The sequence below is a fragment of the Bos taurus genome, chromosome 1, assembly GCF_002263795.3.
Source record: "Bos taurus isolate L1 Dominette 01449 registration number 42190680 breed Hereford chromosome 1, ARS-UCD2.0, whole genome shotgun sequence".
NCBI lineage: Eukaryota > Metazoa > Chordata > Mammalia > Artiodactyla > Bovidae > Bos > Bos taurus.
The window spans coordinates 143,219,460-143,242,630 of record NC_037328.1 but is presented as its reverse complement, the minus strand read 5'-3'; the positions used below and the strand labels follow the sequence as shown (position 1 = coordinate 143,242,630).

The window sequence follows — 23,171 nt, the reverse complement described above, 5'->3', positions numbered from 1 at the left end:
CCCTCGTGGCGTCTAACCAGAGTTCGGTGTGGGGCAGTGGGGGGGAGGCAGTTGGGGAGGGAGGGGGGCGGTGCGCTAGGGGCATGGCGAGGGGGCGGGTACGAGCGAGGTGTGGGTGGGGCCCTCGATCCGCAACTCGGGATTGGCCGGGTGCCGGCCCCCGCCCCCCTTCTCTCGGCCAATCGCCTTCCTCCCACTCTGGCCGCCGGGTGCAGGGTAGCCAACAGCGTTGGGGTTGCGTCTCCGCGTCGCAGCTTTCCCGGCCGCCGCTCGCCGCTCCCGGACGCGCCCACCCCTCCTCTCTCTTCGGGTCTCGGTCCAGGTGAGCACCTGTAGGACCGAGACTCGCCTCAACCCTAGGCGGAGGGATCTGGCTGGGTTCTCGGAAGGGGTCCCCGCCGCCCAACCGCGGGCCAGTGTTGCATCATCTGCATCTGCTCGCGGCGGAGCCGGGGCCGCGCCTGCGGCGTCCCAGACCCACTCCTAGCGCGAGTCCAGACTCTCCTGAAGCGGGGGTTTCCGCGCCCACGTGGCGTAGGGCCTCCGCTCCAGCTCCCGAGACTGAGCAGGGGTCAGCAGTGGGGACGAGCCGGGGAGCGTGGGGCCGAGACCTGGGGAGGGTACTTTCGGAAGGTGCGCTCTAATGGTGCGTGCCATCATTGATTTTTTGCTGCTTTGTGGATGAAAAATGGTCGTTTCGTAAATTGCTCTTTTCCGTCAATTCTATTAAGTGGGTTGTGTGTGTGTAAAATATTGATGTGGTTGCGCGCGCCGCACGAGCCCTGGCTGCCCGCGGGCGGGGGTAGCGTGGCGAGGGAGCGCAGGGCCCCGCCCACGGCACAAACCAAGGGAATGGGGGAGGGTGCCATACTTTGAGCCCTAGACGGGGTGGGTGGCTGAGCTGGACAGTACGGAGGGGAAGTGGAGGAGGAGGAGGGGGGAGCGCAAAACGTAGCCTCCCAGGGGTTACTTGGGGGTGTTTATCCCACACGATATCCCCAAATGCCCCTCCGATAGTCTGGGTGACCCGCGGTCTCCAGGTTCACTGGAGAGGCTCGATTTTCCGCCTGGAAAGTCTCACTGGGAAACAGGAGTTTACTACTTTCCACGCCCTTGGCCCTGACTGGACCCCTGGACCGACTAGGGCGCGTGTGCAGGGAGCGGGGGGTGGGGGGGTGGGGTGAGGGTTCTGTCGAGGGTCGTGACCCCAGGAGGGTCTTGGGGTTTGAGGTGCGGCAGGAGCCGGCAGGGCGGCGCTAAGTGAGCCCGCCTGCCCCGGACGCACATGCGTCGGCGCGCAGGGCGCTTTGCCTGCGTGGAACTGAGCCCACCTGGAGCCTAGCCAGGCTGGGCGGGACCTAGTTCGCGGGTTCGGGACCCAGTCGCCCAGCGAGCGTCGCACCGAGTGCCTGTGGGTTCTGTAGAGACTGTCTGCTCCAGTCTGAGTTCCCAGTAGCTCCTTACTTTTCCGGAGGTTGCTCGAGGCGAGGTAGGTCGCCACCTAGGAGGCGCGGGGCTGCCCGCGTCTGCGGGGTATTGTGGCCAGTTCCCGGGCCTGGGGCTGCCGGCCTGTGGGCCTCTGATGGGGGGAGAGGGCGCTTCTGCGTGATGGAAGAACCACATTCCCCCGCCGGCGGGCGCCCCGCGGAGCTAAAGCAGTGTCCCGCTTACCGCATGGGCTTTTTGATAAGGAGCAAGAATGACGTAGGATATCCTTGCAGCGTTTCATGAGGGAACCTAAACCCCTGAAAAAATATTTGCTGATCCTAGGGTTTGAAGGAACCACTGCTCCAGGTACGTTTCAGGCAGACGAGCTCGAAGGCTGATTTCTGCCCCGGAAAGCTGGGGGAGAATTTGAAAGGGCCTCGGGGATTTGAAATGGATGTGATTGCGAAGGGTGGGGGTCTCCGCCTCCCTAGGCTTCTGCCTGTGCATCTGGGGCGACCTGCTGGGCTCTGGTCTGCACCTGACCCCGCCCTGGGAGACGGAGCCAGCTGGGGCTACCTCTACTCTTGCTGGGTGCCTCTACTCTTGCTGATGGCAGCGGTACCCACAGGGCCTGCTCTGGAGGAGCGAGCCAGCCGGTCAGTTAGCCTCCACGTGTACTTCCAAGTGTGGGGCCCAGTTCTACCTGGACTACCCCACCTGTTCACAGCATAACTGCTTTCCTAAGCCTCCTGGGGAGCAGAGGCACAGGGTTGGGGGCTGGGGTCCCTCTAGCTTCCAGGAGGAGGGCGGGAGTGGAGATGCACTCAGAGATCACCTGGAGCCACATCCCTACCTTGAGCTCCTCTCAGGGACCTTCCAAATCCACAGGGCTCCAGATAGGTTGGGGAAGGGGAACTTTAGATTTATAAAAAAGTTGGGAATAGAACAGAGTTCTCACAACCCAACCCCCCCCCCCCCCGCCCCGCCCCCAACACAAACACATCGAGCACAGTTCCTCCTCTTATTACCATCTTAGGTTTTTTTTGCAACCAATGAACATTACTCTTGATTTAAGTCCGTACTTACTCAGAGTGCCTTAGTTTCCCCTAGCACCCTTTTCTGTTCTGGGGTTCCCTTCTGGAGACCTCATTCCATTTAGTCTTCACTGCTCCTTATAGAGTCGGAGCCGTGATAAATTTTCAGTCGTCAGCCTGGTGAGTGATGGCTGTCCATTCCTGTTTCTTTCTTTCCTTTTTTTTTTTTGTCATCTGTTTTAAGTTTCCATGAATTTTAAAAATTTGATAAAATACATGTAATATGTTGTTTATTTTAACCATTCATAACTACAATTTGGTAGCAATACTTACATTCGCAGTGTTATGCAGCCATTACTATTGTCTGTACCCCCAAACTTTTTCATGGTAACTCTACCTATTAAACAGTGACTCCTTTCCCCAGCTCCTGGAAACCTCTGTTCTCACTGTCTCTGATTTTGTCTGTTCTGAGTACCTCGTATAGGTGGAGTCATGCAATGTTTCTTCTTTGCCTGATTTACTTGACTTAGCAGAATGTTTCCTTTTTTTAGGGTAAAAATATATTTATTACTATCTTCATCTTCCTCTAATTATTTCCATCATTCAATGTAGTCTTTTTAACACAACATTGTTGAGATATCTTTGATGTATAAAAGTTGTGTGTATATTTAAGGTATACAACTTGATGTTTTAATTTACATATTCATTGTGAAAAGACACCACAATCAACCTATAAGATAAATAACATTCATTACCTCTACATAGCTGCTGTGTGTGTGTGTGTGTGTGTGTGTGTGTGTTCATATGTTGAGAATTAAAACTTCATTCCATTTTTGTGACCAAATACAATTCCACTGTGTGGATAAGCCGCATTTTGTTATCCGTTCACCCACTGATTGACATTTGGTTTGTTTCCATGTTTTTGCTGTTGTGAATAGTGCTGTTATCAATGTGGTGGACAGATGCCTGTCTCCATGTTTTGGGGTAGGTGTGTAGGAGTGGGATAGCTGGGGCACACAGTAGCTGTAGGTTTAACCTTTGGGGAAAGCGCCCAGTTGTTTTGCACAGCAGCCGTGCCTGCATAGGTATGCCTCTTCTTGTCCAGCTTCTTGAGTGAGAGGAGCCCCACACCCAGAGGAGGCCGGGTGAGCAGGAGTCTCCAGATGGGAGCTGTAAAGCAGGCTCTTCTGCAGGAATCTGGAAATAGGCTGAACTGACAGCTTCTCCTCCCCTTCCCTTTGGCAGGTCCCACCATGCCTTTTGAGACATCCCCCGCAGACACCCTCTGCAGGTCTGCAGGGTGCCCCCACCTCTCAGGGGCACACTTGGGGAGAGGGAGCCTGGAGAAGGAGCCTCCAGAGGACAAGGAAGCCAAGGAGCTGCTGTGGATCCGTCCCGACGCCCCAAGCAGGTGTTCCTGGCAACTCGGCAGGCCGGTCGCCGACTCCCCACATTGCCACGCTGCCCTGTGAGTCCCGCTAATGATCCTAAGATGGTCCGTCTGTTACCCTGTCGGGGAGGGTCTGTTTTCTGGAAGCCAGATGGTCATGTGGACCTGGGGTATGACCTCCCGCCCCCTGCTCCATCCTTTGCAATCACTCTAGGTGCATGGTGAGTTGAGATGGGAGGTATTTCAAAGCTGAGTCCCCCAGGGCTCAGAGAGGCCACGGCTTGTTTGTGCTGTAGCCTGGCACCTAGGTGGGGCTCCTCAGGTGATAAAGAATCCACTTGCAATGCTAAGGATGTCTCTGGGCTTCCCTGATGGCTCAGTGGTTAAAAAAAAAAAAAAAACTGCCTGCCAGTGCAGGAGACTCGGGTTCGACCCCTGGGTTAGGAAGATCCCCTGGAGGAGGAAATGGCAACCCACTCCAGTATTCTTGCCTGGGAAATTCCATGAGCAGAGGAGCCTGGCAGGCTACAGTCCATGGGATTGCAAGGAGTCGGACACTGCTGAGTGGCTGAGTATGCACACATGCTAGCCCTTAGGTGGGTGCCCTCCCTGCCAGCCCAGGACTGCGCATTCTTGTAATTAGAACCATGTCTGCCTTCTCTACTTAACTCCAGGTCATGAAATATTTTTCTATAGTGGGGTTTTTGTGGTTGGACTGAGACTGTTGGATGAACAAGCCATGATTTTAAGCGCTCTCAGGCATTCACTGTCTGCAGTGATCTCAGTTTGAAGAACTGTGGTGGAAAATAGAGTTCATATAGTGCATGCGTCTTTATCAGGCACCTCCTGTGTCTGTGCCCTGTTCTAGGTACAGGAGATAATCAGTGGGAAAGACAAAAAGACAAAAATCCCTGACCTACCGTGAAACTGAAATCAAGTCCACTACATCTTAGGATTATCTTTATTTCCCTGGTGTAACCTCCCAACAGTAGAACATAAGTGTCATAAGAATGTACCTTTTAGGTGCTTGATTCTTACTTCTTATACACTGCTATGCCGACGCCGATGCTTACTGATTTTAGATTCAGAACTGGGGATGTGCAGGGGGTGTGCTCCAAAGTGGGGTCAATGGACAGAAATGACATTTACAAACCCAGAAACTCCCGACATTAAACACATCTCAATGCTGGGAGCTCAGGAGGCCAAGATGGCTACTGGCCAGACGTCACGAGCCCTCACTGCCAAAGCAAACCAGGGCAGGGGGTGAAGGGCCTGTGTGAGAGTGGGGTTGGGGAGGCCCGGACTCCTGACGGCTCCGTGAGCGTCTCACCTGGGCCTGGACACCGTTGTACCCAGGCTGTAACCTGGCACCACACCTGTGCTCCACGCGGTGGCCTGACCCTCCTCCAGCGCCCTGGCAGGCTTGCTGTCCCCCCCAAACCGCTTGACACAGCTCAGGTTCACTGTTTGTGAGGAGCTGGGCTCAGGCCCGAGGCACTAGGGCTCACCTACTGTGGGACTCTAGACCTGGGTCCCTGAAGGAGACAGCCTGGGGGTCCCAGCGGGGAGACCAGAAGGGTGATGAGATGGTGGCGTGGCCACGTGACTCGGGGAGACTTCAGAGGTGGTACCTGGATTGGCAGGAGATGCTAGGCATGTGGGTATCTGGGGAAGGGGATTCCAGATGGTTCCCAGGTGGGGTGGACTTAGAGGAACAGAGTGGGAGCACCGGGCCGGGGGAAGAGCTGCGGAGGGAAAGGGGAAAGCAGGCCCCTCCGTGGTGAGGGGTTTCAGGTTTGTTCCAGGGTGCTGTGGGCTCTCCCAAAGGAAAAAGGGAAAGCAACTGAGATGAGGTGTTAAAAGTCTACCCCCAGGCTCCTGCCCTGGTCACCTCAGGCCAACTTCTCCCGTGACTTTCTGGCCCCAGGGCCTTGTACTGAGTCGGGAACCCTGAGTTCTCCGCTTGCCCATTAGCCCCTGCTGGGGGCAGGGGTGGGGGTAGGGTTACAGGCAGGCCAGGCCTCCCTCTCCTTCTAGTCCATAAGCCTCTGCTAGGGGTGGATGACTCAGCCACCCCTCCTGCCCTCCCCAGGTGTTTAGTTCTCCTGCCTTGGCTTTGATTAGTTAATGAGTCAACCCCAGGGTTGCCCCTAGGACTTGGTCTCCCTCCAAGGCTGGGGTCAGGAGCCCTTTGTCCCTGCCCAGGCTCTCTCCCCTCACTCTGATGCCCACACCTCTATTGGCTGAGCCTGCTTCCGGGGCGGCCCAGGGCATCTGTTTTAGCTCCTCACCACCTTGGAAGGTGCAAGGGTTCCAGATGGGCCATGTCGCCGCCTGTCTGGGCTAGGGGCGGAAGGCAGCATTCCTGGGGAGCTGGCTCACCACCTTGGGGGTGGGTGAAGAATCCACATTTATAACAGGCTCTTGCTGTGGGGGCCAGGGTGCCTTCAGCTGTGGGAGCCATGGTACAGGAGAGATCCAGAGCGTAGGTAGCCTTTGTGTTTCTTCGGCTCAGTTTTGCATATTCCAGCAAGAATTGGTGGCACCTCCTTGGCGTGGATGGGGCAAGAGTGTGGGATCGGAATCTCTCCTCGAGGGTGAAGGTGGAGGGTGCGTTGTGGGGGCCACTTGGGAGACGCAGGTTCAAGGTGTGTACACAGCTGAGCAGCTGCTGGGCTGTCCTACACCCCCTGTCAACTGTCACCAGCTTCTCAGCTGGAAGAACTGCTGCGGGGGGTGGTCACTCAACTTGAATGGGGACCGTTGACCCATGAGAAGCGAATCCGACTCTGAGCCTGGAAGCCCACCTGGGAGTCGTCTGACCCTGGCCCCAAGCACAGGGGTGACCAGCCTTTGTTCTTTGGCCTGCGAGTCGAGCTTCCCACACCTGTGACAGACACCCGAGTGACGCCTGGGTGGGCTCTGAAGCCACTGTCCTTGTCTGGCGGCCAGACCCTCTGAGGGGTCCCTGCCCTCAGGTCCCTACCAGTTTTTTCATCAAAGAGAAGGAAAGGAGGTATTCCAGGAGGCAGGGGCCATGAGAGGAGATGAATATCAAAAACCCTAAAAAGACTGGGGCTTCCCCAGTGGTCCAGTGTGAGACCCCCACTCCCGGTACAGGCGCACAGGTTCCAGCCCTGGTTGAAGAACTAAGATCCCACATACCATGTGGTGCAGCCAGAAAAATGAACACAGAACCCCGAGAAAGATAGACCAGGACATGCTGTTTTGAGAAGTGAAAGTGTTAGCTACTCAGTCGTGTCACCCTCTGCGACCCCTTGGACTGCAGCCCGCCAGGCTCCTCTGTCCATTGAATTCTCCAGGCAAGGATACTGGAGTGGGTTGCCATTCCCTTCTCCAGGGGATCTTCCTGACCCAGTGATCCAACCCGGGTCTCCCACTTGGCAGACAGATTAACACTCAAAAGAAGTTGCAGAAATAGCACAGAGAGATCGTGGGGACATCACCCAGCTGCCCACTGACACCGTCTGTTACCACCGTGCGTTTGCAAACCCTGGAGACACCGGTGCAGCTGTTACTAAATCACATTCGTTTTCATGGGTTTTGAGGTGCACTTGCCCGTGTGTGTGTGTGTGTGTGTGTGTGTGTGTGTGCCTTTTACCAAGCGTGGATTTGTATAATCGCCATCCTGATGCTTGTGAAAGCCAATTCTTTGATTTATTTAAAAGAGTGTGCTGGGCTGCCAAAGCCGGTTTTGTTTTTTTCTGAGTAATCACGGACTCCTCCTCTGTTTAAGGGTAAAATCTCCAAAAATCTTGCCGGATATCCTGAAGAAAATCGGGGATACCCCGATGGTGAGGATCAACAAGATCGGGAGGAACTTTGGCCTCAAGTGTGAGCTCTGTGAGTGCCGGCTTCCTCGCCCTATGCGAGTCTTGTGGGCCTGGGGGGGCGGGTGTCCCTCCACATCGGGTAAGGTCAGAAGCATACACAACAGGGAGGGGCGCTGGGGGGTGACCGAGGCCGCTCCGGAGTCGTCGGTGTCAGAGAGCCGAGACCTGAGTGTGGACAGCAGCGTGTCCAGGCAGATGTCGGGGGTGGTACCCAAGCGGGGACTGCGGGTGATGTAACCTTGCAGCTGCAGGAGGAGGGGGCCGGAGCCCAGGAGCAGAGCGGGACCCTTCTGTCCTGGACCATCCCAGGGAGGAGCAGACACTCCTTGGCTTGGACGGGCTGACGGGACAGTGGGGGCGACTATTGTGAGGAGGGTCTCAGCCATCAGCCAGGCAGGAAGTGACTCCCTGGGGGCTTAGACAGACACTTGTCATTCATGAGACGCAGTGGGAATTTGGGGGCTGTGTTTGCCTGGGCCCCCTACACAAGGGGATCACCCTTGAGTCTCCTTCAAGTCCTGTGGGGAGGGGGCATCTTTGCAGGAGGCTATCTCCAGGAACACGGGAGGGTGAGGGGCTTTCTTCACCTCCACTCTTCTGGGCACGGAGCCCAGGTAGACATCAGCCTTGACCCAGAGGAAGTGGCAGGTACAGAGGTCCTGGTTGGGGGGAAAGGGGACCAGGCCCAGTGCTGGAGCAGAGAGCCGGGGAGGGGAGAGTGTGGGGGTCTAGGGACTGAGGCCCTGTGATCGATTCGCCCAAGAGGCATCATCATTAGAGCCTTCCTGCCCCCACCCCTCCCCGGGCAGTGAAGAGTTTTCTCCAGAGCAGTGAGCAGAACACACCACCGGGTGGGGGAGGGGTTTGCTGCCGGGGCTGTGCCATAGTGGGCTCCATGCTCTCACGTCAGATAATAGAAGCCATTACCTAGTACCCTGTAGGCATGGGCCTGCTGCTGCTGCTGCTGCTGCTAAGTCACTTCAGTCGTGTCCGACTCTGTGCGACCCCATAGACAGCAACCCACCAGGCTCCCCCGTCCCTGGGATTCTCCAGGCAACAACACTGGAGTGGGTTACCATTTCCTTCTCCAATTCGTGAAAGTGGAAAGTGAGAGTGAAGTCGTTCAGTCGTGTCCGACCCTCAGCGACCCCATGGACTGCAGCCTACCAGGCTCCTCCATCCATGGGATTTTCCAGGCAAGAGTACTGGAGTGGGTTGCCATTGCCTTCTCCGGGATCACCCTTGAGTCTCCTCTAAGTCCTGTGGGGAGGGGGCATCTTTGCAGGAGGCTATCTCCAGGAACACGGGAGGGTGAGGGGCTTTCTTCACTTCCACTCTTCTGGGCACGGAGCCCAGGTAGACATCAGCCTTGACCCAGAGGAAGTGGCAGGTGCAGAGGTCCTGGTTGGGGGGAAAGGCGACCAGGCCCAGTGCTGGGCAGAGTTCTGGGGAGGGGAGAGTGTGGGGGTCTAGGGGCTTGGTGCCTCCTAGAGGGACTGAGGCCCTGTGGTCGATTCACCCCAGAGGCATTGTCATTAGAGCCTTCCTGCCCCCACCCCTCCCCGGGCAGTGAAGAGTTTTCTCCAGAGCAGTGAGCAGAACACACCACCGGGTGGGGGAGGGGTTCACTGCTGGGGCTGTGCCATAGTGGGCTCCATGCTCTCACGTCAGATAATAGAAGCCATTACCTAGTACCCTGTAGGCATGGGCCTGCTGCTGCTGCTGCTAAGTCACTTCAGTCGTGTCCGACTCTGTGCGACCCCATAGACGCAGCCCACCAGGCTTCCCTGTCCCTGGGATTCTCCAGGCAAGAACACTGGAGTGGGTTGCCATTTCCTTCTCCAATGCATGAAAGTGATAAGTGAAAGTGAAGTCACTGAGTCATGTCCGACTTTTCACAACCCCATGGATTGCAGCCTGCCAGGCTTCTCTGTCCATGGGATTTTCTAGGCCAGAGTACTGGCTTGCTGCACCTCAACTCGGCAAGAGCCCTTGAAACATTTTAGTGTGTCCATTTTACAGGTGGAAAAACCGAGGCTCAGATTGGTTATGTGGCTTACCCACGGCTGATCAGCTGGAATCCCTGCCTTTGTGCCAGCCTTTCCATGGGCTCGTTAGAATTTTCTAACTAATTCAAGTGTGTGGCCGGCAAGAGTCCAGGGCGCAGGCCTCCTCAGCGGTCAGACACTTGAGAGCCCCCTTCACTGTCCCAGCAGGGCCTCTGTGAGTCCCAGGAGAGAAAACCTGTCTCTGGTTGTGGGATTTCAGAAGCCAGCACAGACCAGGATGGAACGCAAACTATGGGCCCTCCAGGCTGGCCAGGGCCCTGCCAATCACATTTGGAGCCACATCGCTCCCTTTTACTGACACGGCATAGTTTTAAGAGGTGGGAGGGAGTGCCCCTATGGAAAGACAAGCAGAGGCTTGGGCACAGCAAGGGCGATCCTGCCTGCAGGATGGGGAGGATGGCCAGGAGGCCCAGGGGATCGGGGTGTGGAGGGTCTGCTGGTTGTGGTCTGGCCGTGTGATGGGGGGGCTGTTACTTCAGGATATGAGGTCATTTGGCAGGGCCACTTGGCCCGATTTAAGCCTGGGGCTCCAGTCACCACCCACCCCCAGCACATGCCCAGCATGTCTCTTTGGGCCTGTGCTGCCTCATGGGGGTGGCTCTGCTCCGTCCATCCAGTGGGGGCCCCCTTGGCTCCTCTGTCTCATTCACCTGGAGTCGTCGCATGGTGCATGGCAGGTAGGATGGACAGGTGAGAGAAGCCACAGTGGGCATGCACCTTCGTCCAGGTCAGGTGTGGGAGGCACAGTGGAAAGTGACGATTTTCAGAACCCCTGAAGCCTGCCGCTGCATCCCAGCGTATTGGGTGATGGGAAGGGACAGCAGGCATCAGTTAGGGCTCAGGGCCTCTTCCTCTCGTGATGCCTCTCCGGCTCCCAGTGGCCAAGTGCGAGTTCTTCAACGCGGGCGGGAGCGTGAAGGACCGAATCAGCCTGCGGATGATTGAAGATGCCGAGCGTGAGGGGACCATAAAGCCTGGGGACACGATCATTGAGCCGACGTCGGGGAACACAGGTGGGCGCTGCCTCCTCCTCCAGGCCCGCGGTGGGGGTGGGAGCGGCAGTGCCCCCCCGGCTGCATTCAGGGTCACTCTCCCCTCCGGTGCTGCAGCCCCTGGGTCCACAGTGAGCCCCACAATGTCTGCTGCTGTTGCTTTTGAAATATTTACGTGCTCATTTGGCTGTGCTGGGTCTTAATTGTGGCATGTGGGTCTTACTTGCGGCATGTGGGATCTAGTTTCCTGAACGGAAATCAAACCCAGGCACCCTGCGTTGGGAGCTTGGAGTCTTAGCCACTGTTATTATCACCTCCCCGGCTCCCAGTGTGAGCTGGAGGAACTGGGGCTCACGACATGCACCCCCTTTTCTCCCCTCATTCGAGGGCAGAAGGGGGTGACGGAGGGCCTTTTTCCAGTGCCCTCTCCCTTGGGCCTCTGGGGCTGGCGGTGGGGCCTGGAGGGTGCCATGGCCCCTCTCACCCCATGTCCTGTCCCCAGGGATTGGGCTGGCCCTGGCTGCCGCTGTGAAGGGCTATCGCTGCATCATCGTGATGCCGGAGAAGATGAGCACAGAGAAGGTAGGCAGGTGGGCGGGGGATGGGGCGGCTCCCGGGCCTCTGTCCCCGCACTGCAGGCCTGGCAGGGAGTTGAAGGCTGCCACGTGCCTCTGCAGGTGGATGTCTTGCGGGCACTGGGGGCTGAGATTGTGAGGACGCCCACCAACGCCAGATTTGACTCCCCCGAGTCGCACGTAGGGGTAGCCTGGAGGCTAAGGAATGAGATCCCCAATTCTCACATCCTGGACCAGGTGAGGTCAGGGCTGAGGGGTGAACACGCTCCCAGAGGTTTGGACCGAGTGGGGCCTTCCCTGGGGGATCTCTGTTGGGGGCTTGCGGGTGGTGTTGCCTCTGCAGGAGGAGGGGCGGGGTGCAGAGTGACCGATGTGCTGGCATGCAGTTGCTGCCCTCTCCCGGCCCAGTGTGTGGCTGATGGGGTCGGCAAGCCTTTGGCTCTGCTGCTCGTGTGCCCACTTCAAGGGCTCAGCTCAGCACGCTGGGTTGGAATGTCCCTTGCAGAGGACCCTGGGAGCTCTCTAAGACATAAAATGCATGCAGACCTTTTAACTGGATGCTCTTCTTTGTCATTCATTCCACGTCTGGGTTAATTCAGAAATCTCATCTTCTGGAGAGCTGGTTTTGATGCTTGGTGTCTGTTGAGCCACAGGAGCCCCTCTGACTTGCACTGAGTCATTTGCCTGGCACCCTGTGGCTGCTGCCAGTTCTGTGTGTTGACCTCATCATGGCTCCTTTGCTCTTTCCTGGCAGTACCGCAACGCCAGCAACCCCCTCGCTCACTATGACATCACGGCCGAGGAGATCCTGCAGCAGTGTGACGGTGGGTACCTCTAACTCTGCTGTCCATCTTGACTGGGAGTGTACACTTACCCACTCCTTGATAAACTCCTATTCATGCTTCAAAACCCAGTTCAAATATCCCTTCTCTGTGAAATGCTACCCTGAATATTTCCCAGGAGCATTTTCCGCCCTCCATTCTGCCCTCTTGGACTCTGCCCATGCCTCGCCTGCAACACCCAACTTATCATATCTGTTTACCTAGTAGTCTTTTCCTCCAAACTTGTAGGCGCTCCTAAGTGCAGGGAACAAGCATGTCCCAGGCTGGTGCTGGGCTCACAGTGGGGGCTTCACATTGCTGAACGGCACTGACCCCAAACGCCAGTGTGGGCACTGAATTCAGCGTTCGGGTTTTCTCATGTGCAGACCTGGGGTGGTGGCTTGCAGCTTGGCTTCTTGGAAGCTCTCTGCACATTTGGTGCCAAACCACACGGGGGTTACGATGTTCTCTAAGGGCTGTTTCCTGAGAGAGTCCTGGGAGTGGCTGCCAGGGGCTTGGCACCTTTGGCTTCCTGTTTGGAGCCTGGTGTTGGCTTAAGTGCCCTCATTCTGTGCCCAGGAGCCAGGCAGCATGGTCCAGGCATTTGCTCACCCAGGTTTTACATGTGAGAATCCTCTCATTTGGCAAAAACAGTGCATCTGCCTCAGCATGGGTGCCTGCGCTGACTTGCCTCCTGGGTGCCTGAGCTGGCCACCAGGTGCCGAGAGAGCCCAGACAATGTCAGAGCTGAGCTGAGTGGTTAATTCTAGTTCCTTTGGTAGTTCAGTTCACTTACCCACGTCATCTGAAACCAGACAGCCCCCTGTGCCCCACCTCCTGCAGGAAGGTCCCCTGTTCACAGATTCACAACTCTCATGGGGGTTTTATGACTGGCTGCCATTTAGATTAAATGGGGCTTCCTGGGTCCCCATTACGGTGAATGCTTCTTCAAGGTGGAGGATGTGATGAAAGGTTTCAGCATGAGAACAGTTCTGCTTTTGCCCTTTGGATGACCTGCCTTTGTCGTGTATGAGAGCATTCTTGATTCCTATGAAGAGTTGGTGGGGCATGGCCGCTCCTTCCTGGGGATGTCCTCCCTGACACACTTCTCCATCCCTAGGGAGGCTGGACATGCTGGTGGCGTCGGCGGGCACGGGTGGGACCATCACAGGCGTGGCCAGGAAGCTGAAGGAGAAGTGCCCTGGGTGCAAGGTGAGGGACTTCGAGGGGCATGGGCACCACCCCACCCTGCCCTGCCCGGAGATGGGGGCCTGAACGCAGGTATGTTTCCCACCTGTGGCCTGAACTGCAGCCAGAGGCTTAGCCATCAGTCTGCTTGGCCTTGGGCGCCCAGAGCGGCCTGTGCTTTAGAGCTGAAAGTTCTAGCTCCCGACACTTCTGCCCCGACAGCCTTGCATCTTGTAGGGTGTGTGGACCTGCCCTGCCAGGTGATAAAGGACAACAGTGCATGACCCGGGTGCCTAGATGGACTGGGGTGGGAGAGTCCAGCTGGGGGGCCTCCCAGGATCGTCCCAGAGCTGTAAGTGCTCAGGCCCTGGGCTCTGAGATCTGGGGGGGGCACTTGGGCCTGGGGAGGGGCTCAGAAAGACCCCACTGGTGGTACCCGCATATCCTCTCTTGCTGCCTGTTTCTCTGATGTCCAGGAGAGGTCATCCCAGCTCTGCCCCTCGCCCCAGGCTCCCACTGTCCATTGGCGTCTCTCCAGGGCTGTCCTAGGTGCCCTGCACGGGAGGAGCTTGCCGGAAATCCACTTCCCCCAGCCTCCCACTGCCCCACCCCGAGTGCCCCGAGCTGGACATTTAACATGTGATCTCCCAGCACCTGGGCCTGGGCTTCTGGGTTTTGAGTCTTGAGGCCTGGGAGCGGGGCTGCACCCTGATGCCAGCCGGGCGTGTCCAGGTGAGACTGGAGCCCTAAGGACGCCCACTCCACAGATTGTTGGCGTGGATCCCGAAGGCTCCATCCTCGCAGAGCCTGAGGAGCTGAACCAGACGGAGCAGACGGCCTACGAGGTGGAAGGGATCGGCTATGACTTCATCCCCACGGTGCTGGACCGCACGGTAGGCGGGGCAGCAGTGGCGGGGCCAGCCTCAGCCTTGTCCAGCGGGGCACGGGCGACCGGCCCAGCAGGAGCAGAGAAATGAGTTCCGAGCTGTGTAGCTGGTGGTAGACGAGGTGCTGTCCCAGGGGTCCTCACGTGGTGACTCACGGTACTGTGGTCAGTGAGCTCCTGCCACGGACACAGAGGCCATGGGTAGGGGTGTGGCACGTCCTGTCTGTGTACAAACCTTCCTGCAGAGCGAGGGAGCTGGGCGGCTGGGGCAGGTGAGCAGGCCAAGGAGGGAGATGTGAGGACCACAGAGAAGGCTGCTTTTAAGGACCATAAAGGAAGCTTCAGGCAGAGAGACCTAGGCTACAGTGTGGCCACACTGCAGGGCTGGCAGGCAGTTTAGGCGCCATGGGCACACTGTGGACCCTTGGGCAGGGGGAGGGGGACGATCTAGGTCTGCAGAGTGAGTGTTGGATCCCAGCAGAGGCTGGGCTGCATCCCTGGAGGTCATGGCCACCTGGACCACCGTCGTCTGCGAGATTGCAAACTGGGCCGTGGGCCCCACGCCCACCCCCACCCCCCCACCTGACTGCTGAGTGCTGGGCGCTGCCCGGGCTGACCGTTGTCCTTGGCTTCCTGCAGGTGGTGGACAAGTGGTTCAAGAGCAACGATGAGGAGGCCTTTGCCTTCGCCCGCATGCTGATCGCTCAGGAGGGGCTGTTGTGTGGTGAGTGGATGCCGCACTCTGCCCTGCCAGCTTCCGTCCAGCGTGTGAGGGACACCCTCGCTCTGGCCGCCCGGCCACCTGCCCCGGGGCTCTGAGTTCCGTGGGAGGCTTTGGTGGTGCAGTGCTGAGCAGATGGGAGACGGAGCAGGGTGTGGACGGATAGTGAAAAGTGGGGTCCCCCAGCACCCCACACCCAGCTCATCCACCAAGGATCTCTCCAGAGCAGGTGTGGGCGTGCCCACACTTGGGTGCACATGCAGCCCCCCGCCCCCCGGCGTGTCTGACCCCTCCTGCCCTCTCGGCAGGTGGCAGCTCTGGCAGTGCCATGTCCGTGGCCGTGAAGGCCGCCCAGGAGCTGCAGGAAGGCCAGCGCTGTGTGGTGATCCTGCCGGACTCGGTGCGGAACTACATGTGAGGCCTCCATCCTCCCCAGCCTCCAGTGCCTGTGCTGTCTCTGCTCCCGGCCATTCCCCCAGATCCTACGGCAGGGCCCAGGGAGCCTGGGGTCTGCGGCCCCGCTCCGTGTCCCTGGAGTTCACGCGTTCTTGGCCGGCTTGTCCCCAGCTTGGGTCTCCCAGATGCCTTTGGAAGTCTGTGCACGTTCATCGTGGCAGCACTTGGGGGCCTGGCGGGACTCCCCAGGGAAGGGACCCCGTGTGTCTCCTCACTCCTTTGAGCTCTCAGGGCCTCCTGTTCAGCCATGGAGGGTGAGGACGAGGACGTGGCCACCCTGAGAGCAGCTCCCCACCCCCGCCCACTGGATCCTTTGCTCACTCACAGTCTGGCCCTGAACTGGGGAGACCCAGGCTGGGGTCAGTGGCCCCCGAGGCCCCTTCGAGTCCAGTGGTTCTGAGTGTCTGTGCACCTGGAGCTTGCTGGCTCCTCTGGGCTCATGGCCCTGCCTGGGGTCACTGGCCGAAAGAGCCAAGGTTGGAGTGTGGGCCGGAGGTCACAGGGGGCTAATGCCCTCCTCCATGGATGCGTGTACCCTCTGGTGTCCTCCCTGACCCAAGAGTGACCCAAGAGTTACACACCTCAAGTGAGCTCAGCTTCCCCCAGGGGGGCCATTCCGTAACCGGGACTCCAGCTGGGGGTGAGTCACCTCTGGGCGTCCACTGCCAAGTTGCCCTGAGCCTGGCTACCCACCCACACTACACAGTGCATGAGAATGGCCATCTCCCCTTGTGCTTGGCTGGCCTGCTATGTGGGCACGCATGTGTGCCTATGTGTGCGTGAGAGAGGGTGGAGTGAGTGAGTGATCGTGTCCTCAGCATGGACGTCTGGGCTGGGGGCTGGGGGGCCTTGGCCCCCACTTTGTTGGCCCTCATCTGCCTTTTGGGGCAGGTCCCTGGCAGCCCCTGAAGCCTGGCCTGGTGTCCTCTGACCCCTGGTGGGACAGGCTCCCCCTGCCAGAAGCCCCGAGGGGCTGTGACGACACGAGATTCGGGACAGAACTGTTACTGACCGGGGTCTTGGACCCTTTGATCAGTAGAAATGGATCCGAGGCCAGACGGGAAGTTCAGGCAGGGCTTTACCGGGACTTGTGCTGCAGCAGTGGGAGCAAAAACAAATATTAATAACGGGTTCCCTGGCTTGTTCCCTGAGTGTGGGGGGTGGTGAGCTGGGTCCTGACATGGGGTGGGTCCAGGGGTCGGGCCGGAGGGTGGTCTGCCCACCGCTGGGTGGTGGTGTGTGCAGGGGGCATGAGCAAGACCCTGCCTCTGCTCCTGACACCTCGGAAGCGGTGGTCGGGTTTGGGTCCTTTAGCATCTTGTCCACAGTTTGTCGCATCCGCATGTGGTTACTTCTAGTCCCTTCTCGTTTCCTGGTATCTGTTGCTGGAGGAGATGTTTGTCCAGGTGCAGGCATTGCAGCGAAGGGTCCCGAGTCCCAGGGTCCCAGCCCATCACAGAACCTTCTGCTATGCTCTGGGCATATTCAGTTCTGGTTGGCCAGATACCCATACTGACCACCATTCCCTAGGAGGTCTTTCTGGCATCCAGCCCTCAGATCTCTTCGTGGAGCCTCCAGCCAGCCCCTTGGGGTCTCTGCTGGACTGTGGGGTCTGGGGAAAGGTGGGGTCTGGGCTTACTCTGAGGCCCTCTGCCCTCTTTGGGGACAGGGGTGGTGTTGAGACCCTCCGCCCAGCCCTGTGGCTTCTGATGCTGTAGGTCCAAGTTCCTGAGCGACAAGTGGATGCTGCAGAAGGGCTTCATGAAGGAGGAGGAGATCTCGGTGAAGAGGCCATGGTGAGGACACCTCTGGGCAGAGACCACATGTGCGGGGCTCAGGACTCGTGTGTAGTCCCTCACCTGGCTGGACGCCCCCCGCGGGCTCCCTGTTCTCACTCGTCTCTCGGTTCACGGACTCCCTGGCCTGCCCTCTTCCCTCAGGTGGTGGCACCTCCAGGTTCAGGAGCTGAGCCTCTCGGCCCCGCTGACCGTGTTGCCCACCGTCACCTGTGAGCACACCATCGAGATCCTCCGGGAGAAGGGCTTCGACCAGGCGCCCGTGGTGGACGAGTCGGGGTCAGTCTCAGCCTCCGTCCAGTGCTCTGCCCTACCGGCCCTGCCTGTGTGCCCCTCTGCTCCGTGCCTGCACTGCTGGGCAGGGTGGCCCAGCCGACCCCACAGCTGGCCGGCTGACCTCGGTCACTTTTCATCCAGATGCTCAGAGCGTTGGACGGCTGGTCCCTGAGCCCTGGCCGGGGTGGGGCCTGGTCGTATTAACCCTTCCCACCCCCCGCACCCAGTGTGTGCACAGGAGCACGTGCCTCCCTGGAAGACCATGGCAGACGTGCGGTGGTGATGGGCCTCCATCAGGACTATTCCAGGTCTAGCACCAAAAGGCCCACATCCCAGGACCCTGGCCAGTTGGTGACCCTTGACACTTGTCAGAATGGAAATGCCCAAAGGACTCACCCACTGGTTTGCTCTCTGCCCGCACCGGACAGTCAGCTCCCAGGGTGGGGCGTCGGGTCACTGCTGTGCCACACAGAGACCCCGGGCAGACAGTGTTAGTGTGTTAGACGCTCAGTCGTGTCCAGCTCTTTGCATCCCCATGGACTGCAGCCCGCCAGGCTTCTCTGTCCATGGGATTCTCCAGGCAAGAACACTGGAGTGGGTTGTCATTTCCTTCTCCAGGGGATCTTCCTGACCCAAGGATCGAACCCGGGTCTCTCACATTGCAGGCAGATTCTTTATCCTCTGAGCCACCAGACCAGATAGTGGTTGATTCCAAGAGGAGTTTGGGTTTGGCCGTGAGGGCGGCTGTGCTGAATTCTGCCATATGGTAGGAGAGGCGCCAGCGCTGACCACTGCCCTGTGTCCACTTCCCCAGGGTGATCCTAGGGATGGTGACCCTGGGGAACATGCTGTCGTCCCTGCTCGCAGGGAAGGTTCAGCCATCGGACCAGGTTTGCAAAGTCATCTACAAGCAGTTCAAACAGGTACGTGCCCCACATGACCCAAGCAGGCAGTGCCGAGACCAGCTCTGTTCTGGAAGGCGGGGCGGGGAGTCCCTCTCTCTAGGGTGCCGGGTCCCTAATGCTCAGCTCATCAGATCCATAAATCGGAGGCTTTGCCCTGGCTTCACAAAGTGAGAAGCCCCGGGTGGGGAGAGGCCAGCATCGGCGAGGTCTCACCCACGTTTCACCCACACCTGAAGGCTTCCTCACCCCTCCCCTCCTGGCCCGCTGGTGTGCACCCTGGCCTGCAGACGGTGCACACTCCCCAGGCTCGTGTGTGCACACAGCCCCACCGAGTGTGCCCTCCCCGGGCTCGTGTGCACACACAGCCCCAATGTGTGTGCCCTTGTCTGGCTGCTTTGACACAGTAGTGTTTCAGGGTCCCTCCGAGGTGTGCGTGCACACTGTCCACCCTTCCGTGCCTGAGTCCAGTTCCGTTGTGTCTCTGGCCTTTCCTGTGGATTCTTTGGTGTGTGTATGGCCCTCCCATCCCTCAGGGAAGAGCCGAGCCTCTAAGTCCCCCTCCCTTAGTGTCCCAGGCTGGCCTGCAGCCACACCCTTCCTCCAGGGGGTAGCTGAGTCCTGGTCCCTTGGGCTTGAGTGCCACCCAGATCCTCGGGGGTCTCAATGCCTTGCCACTGAGGTCCTTCAGTGTGGCCCCACGCATCCCCGTCCCTGTCCAGAGAATGTCCCAAGAAGAATGCAGCACTGTGGAAACCCAGGCGGGTTCCATCTCCTGGGCACACCTTCCCTGCCCAGGGCTGCCCCTTCTCACCGCCACCACCTCGGCGGGCTGGCTGCTGTCACTGAGCAGCATGAAGAGGTCCCCGTGGAGCTCTGGCTCTCCCAGAGGGGAGGAGGAATCCTGACCCCTATGGTCTGACTACGTCCAGCATCTGACCTCATGAAGACAAGCACTGGGGAAGTTGCTCCTGCAGCCCAGCACGGCTGTGTTGGGTACCCCTCAGCATGCACGCGCACCCACGGGCAGGTGGGCCCGACCCTCCTCACACAGCTGAAGGCACTGCTGATGTATTTCCTCCCGCCCTGGAGCTCGCATCTTCTCCCAGGGAGCCTGCCTCCATTACTGGAGTTGAACTAGAAAGCATACCCAGTGGCGTTTCCCGGGGCTCACTGCTTTGGAGATCACCCTGGGCGTTGAGAAATGGACCCTAAGTGTGTCTCCTTTTCTCTTGGAAGCTCTCACCATGTGTCTGTCGAGCAGATGGAACGGAGGGCCCCATGCTCCCTTGCCCTCCCTGTGCCCTGCAGTACTATGTCTTGTCCTCACGTGGGATTCGTTCCAATGGACGTGAATACTGCATTGTTCATAACCGAAGGCCCTAGTTCACTGAGGGTCCAGTCGTTGAGTTCTGCAGTTATGTTGTTCAGTTGCTCAGTCATGTCCGACTCTGCGACGCCATGGACTGCAGCACGCCAGGCTTCCCGTCCATCACCAACTCCCGGAGCTTGCTCAACTCATGTCCATCGATGCCATCCAGCCGTCTCATCCTGTCGTCCCCTTTGCCTCCTGCCTTCAGTCTTTCCCAGGGGTCTTTTCTGATGAGTCAGTTCTTCGCATCAGGTGGCCAAAGTATTAGAGCTTCAGTTTCAGCATCAGTGCTTCCAATGAATATTCAGGCTTGATTTTCTCTAGGATTGACTGGTTTGATCTGGATTGGTGGGTTTGATCTCCTTGTTGTCCAAGGGACTCTCAAGGGTATCCTCCAGCACCACAGTTCGAAAGCATCAATTCTTCCAGTTCTCCCAGGTGTTCTTTTATGAGTGTCGAGTCCCGTTCAGTCTCTTGGGTCAGCAGGAGGCTCCAGAAAAGCCCCTTGGGGATGCCAGCCTCTCTGCCGCTCCTTTCCTTGGGCTCCGGCCAGCGAGCACTGACCACAGCTTCTCTTCCAGATCTATCTGACGGACCCGCTGGGCAAGCTCTCGCACATCCTGGAGATGGACCACTTCGCCCTGGTGGTCCACGAGCAGATCCAGTGTAAGCTGGGTCCCCTGGGGCCTGGGGGAGGGGGTGCCGGAGCAGGAGCTCTGTGGGATGCTGGCTGCCAAGCCCCCGACCCCTGAGCTTTCCTGCTTTGAGCTCCAGGGCATCTGGGAGCCAGAGGTACTGATCCCCGGCCTTGGATGCAGATCCCAGAGGGACCCCGCTGTGGGCCAGGCCTGGATGCTGGCTACCAGTGAGCTAGGGCGCTTTATAATCCAGGCCTCCTTGCTGCGTCTCCAGAGGCCAGTGGTGTCCTTCAGGTTCTAGGCTACAACAAGGTTGTAGAAATCCCAAGAATTGGTGGTGGGCTCCAAGGCCCCCACCCACTTTCCCGCTGAGGGTTGGTCCAGGAGCCTGGGCGCCAACTCTAACCCCTCTCCCGTCCTTGGCTCCACAGCACGGGACCTGGCCTTGTCGGGAGAGGTGGGGGGGCCGGCAGGTATGTACGCCCTGCCCACCCCTGGAGCTCGGAAGTGGCGCTGCGGTCAGTACCGCAGCCTCCGAGTGCAGGGGAGGGCGTCCAGCCCTGGACCCTGAGCCCGGCTGGGAGGGCCCTCCTCTGTGTTGACCGTATTCTCATGTTTGAACACCCGCACACCCTGACCAGGGATCCAGCTTCAGGGTCTGTGAGTAGTTTCCGTGGACGCAGCCCTACCTGGAAGCACTGCCATAGATGCTTTTGTGCTGTGTTGGCAGAGCTGAGTGGCCACAACAGACACTCAACAGCCCTTTACAGGAACTTGAAAGACCTGGTGTTGGACGGTGTCCCCAGGGGGCCTGAGGCCACCCCGACTGCCCTCCCCTGAGGGCTCAGTGCTCCTCCAAAGCTGCCCCTTTGCCTAAAGCCCCCAATCTCTTCTGGGTCCCTGTGCTTTTTTCTGAGATGCTCCAAGCTGGCACCTCCATGCCTCCCCACCCCCACCCTGTCGACCTCTGCCCTCAAGGTTGTCAGGGACAGACGGAGGTGGGAGCTGGTGGAATGGGATGCACCCTGGTCATTTCCCACCCACTGCTCAGCTCTGCCCCACCCTCCGTGGGCTTCTCCACAGCTGTCAGTCAGCATTCTCCCGAGAAAGAACTAGCAGGACATGTGCATATAGAGATTCCCTGTAAGGTATAATCGGCTTACAGGCTGGCATGCCCCAAGAAGACCTGCAGGGCGAGCGGGCAGGCCTGAGACCCCATATCCAATGTTCCCAAATCCAAAGGCAGGACTCTTTCCTCTTGCTCGTGGAGGGTCAGCTCTTCTGTTCTATTTGGGGCCTTCAACTGGTTGGACAAGGCCCACCCACACTGGGCAGGGCGATCTGTTTTACTAGGTCCATCCAGTCAAGAGTTGTTCACATCCAAAGACACCCGGAATGACGTTTGACCCAGCGTAGAGGCACTCCATGGCCCAGTTGGGTTGAAATGTCGAATTAACCATCTCAGCCACCCTTTCTACCCTTGGGCTGCACGGCAGGGGGCCCGAGTTCATTCTAAACCTAAGAGAAAGGCATGGGTTTGAGCACAGAATTGTAAGCCAGAGATGCGAGCTGGTGGTGGTGGGTGTGAGTGGGACTGGGATTTCAGGCCAAGACTCAGACCTTGGGCACCAGCTGCTCCAATGACTTTGACCCTTGGGCATCTCCCCATGGGTGTGACTCAGAGGGGTCAGGCCCTGCTCTCTGCAGCCTCACCTGTGTGGATACTCTTGGGAGAAGAGGGCACTTGTGGTCAGACACACAGGTGCCCGTGGACATGGGGCAGCCTCAGGGCTGGCCCACCTGCCCGTGCCTGGGGATGAGCTCAGTGGCCTCAGCTCTGCGATGGGCAGAGGCCCCTCTGAACCTTTGGCCTTGTCCCTCCTCAGACCGCTGCCACGGGGAGTCCAGTAAGAGGCAGATGGTGTTCGGGGTCGTCACTGCCATCGACTTGCTGAACTTCGTGGCCACCCGGGAGCGGAACCAGAGGACGAAACCAGAAAGTGCTTTGAAGCTGGGAGGCGTGGGGGCTGAGGCCCAGCTCTGACTTCTCACTGCGAGGCTGCTTGGTTTTTCTCTTTTGCTTTTGTAAATACCAAGCAAACGGGTGATTTTTAGCCTCCTGGTGCTGGGTGTCACTCCGTCCAGACCAGTAGCAAGACTGCTTATAGCTTAGCCCAGGGCCGGCAGAGATCTTGTCGTTTCCTCGTCTTTAACACTTGTCTCCCTAAATGAATCTATTTATGGTTTATTCCATTAGATGTTTTTTTCTTTAACTTTCTTTTAAAATGTTTCAGCAAGCAAATCTATCAAAAGAGAACCCAGCCAGGCAGATAGACCCCTGAATGACCAGGGTAGGGAGACTGAAGGCGGAGGCAAGAGGGCCTCGCCAAGGAGTCCAGAGCGGGGAGCAGCAGAATGGGGCCCAGGAAGTGTGGGTCGGGGCAACAGTCCACTTGGAGCTGGGCCAGTTGGAGTGGCTGGAGTGCTTGGGGTTTTTTAATTGAGGTGAAATTCCCGTAACCTAAAATGATTGATTTTTAGATGTGTAATTCAGTAGTGTTTACCAGAGGTTGTCCAGCCACCACCTCTGTCAAATTCCAAAACCTTTCATCCGCCTCTCAAACTGTCACTCCTGTCTCCCCACTTCGCCTGGCAGTTACCACTCTGCTTTCTGTCCATGGATTTACCTGCTCTGGATATTTCATATAAAGAGAATCATACTGTGACCTCTCATGTCTGGCTTATTTTATTTTACATTATGTTTTGGGGGTTC

General features: G+C 58.1%; 1 protein-coding gene across 4 annotated transcripts; it reads left to right on the top strand.

Annotated features, from left to right (window-relative positions):
- Nucleotides 1–231: 231 nt before the first annotated feature.
- CBS (cystathionine beta-synthase) lies at nucleotides 232–23,124 on the top strand. Of its 4 annotated transcripts, XM_024985614.2 has the most exons (17): nucleotides 253–322; nucleotides 3,708–3,930; nucleotides 7,610–7,716; nucleotides 10,654–10,788; nucleotides 11,270–11,349; nucleotides 11,445–11,579; nucleotides 12,097–12,166; nucleotides 13,284–13,375; nucleotides 14,119–14,244; nucleotides 14,877–14,961; nucleotides 15,267–15,372; nucleotides 17,133–17,210; nucleotides 17,355–17,489; nucleotides 18,301–18,409; nucleotides 20,342–20,426; nucleotides 20,830–20,871; nucleotides 22,285–23,124. In XM_024985614.2, exons 2-17 carry the CDS (start codon nucleotides 3,716–3,718, stop codon nucleotides 22,440–22,442), a joined length of 1,758 nt encoding a protein of 585 aa, XP_024841382.1. In that variant the 5' UTR covers nucleotides 253–322; nucleotides 3,708–3,715; the 3' UTR covers nucleotides 22,443–23,124.
- The last annotated feature ends 47 nt before the right edge of the window (nucleotides 23,125–23,171 follow it).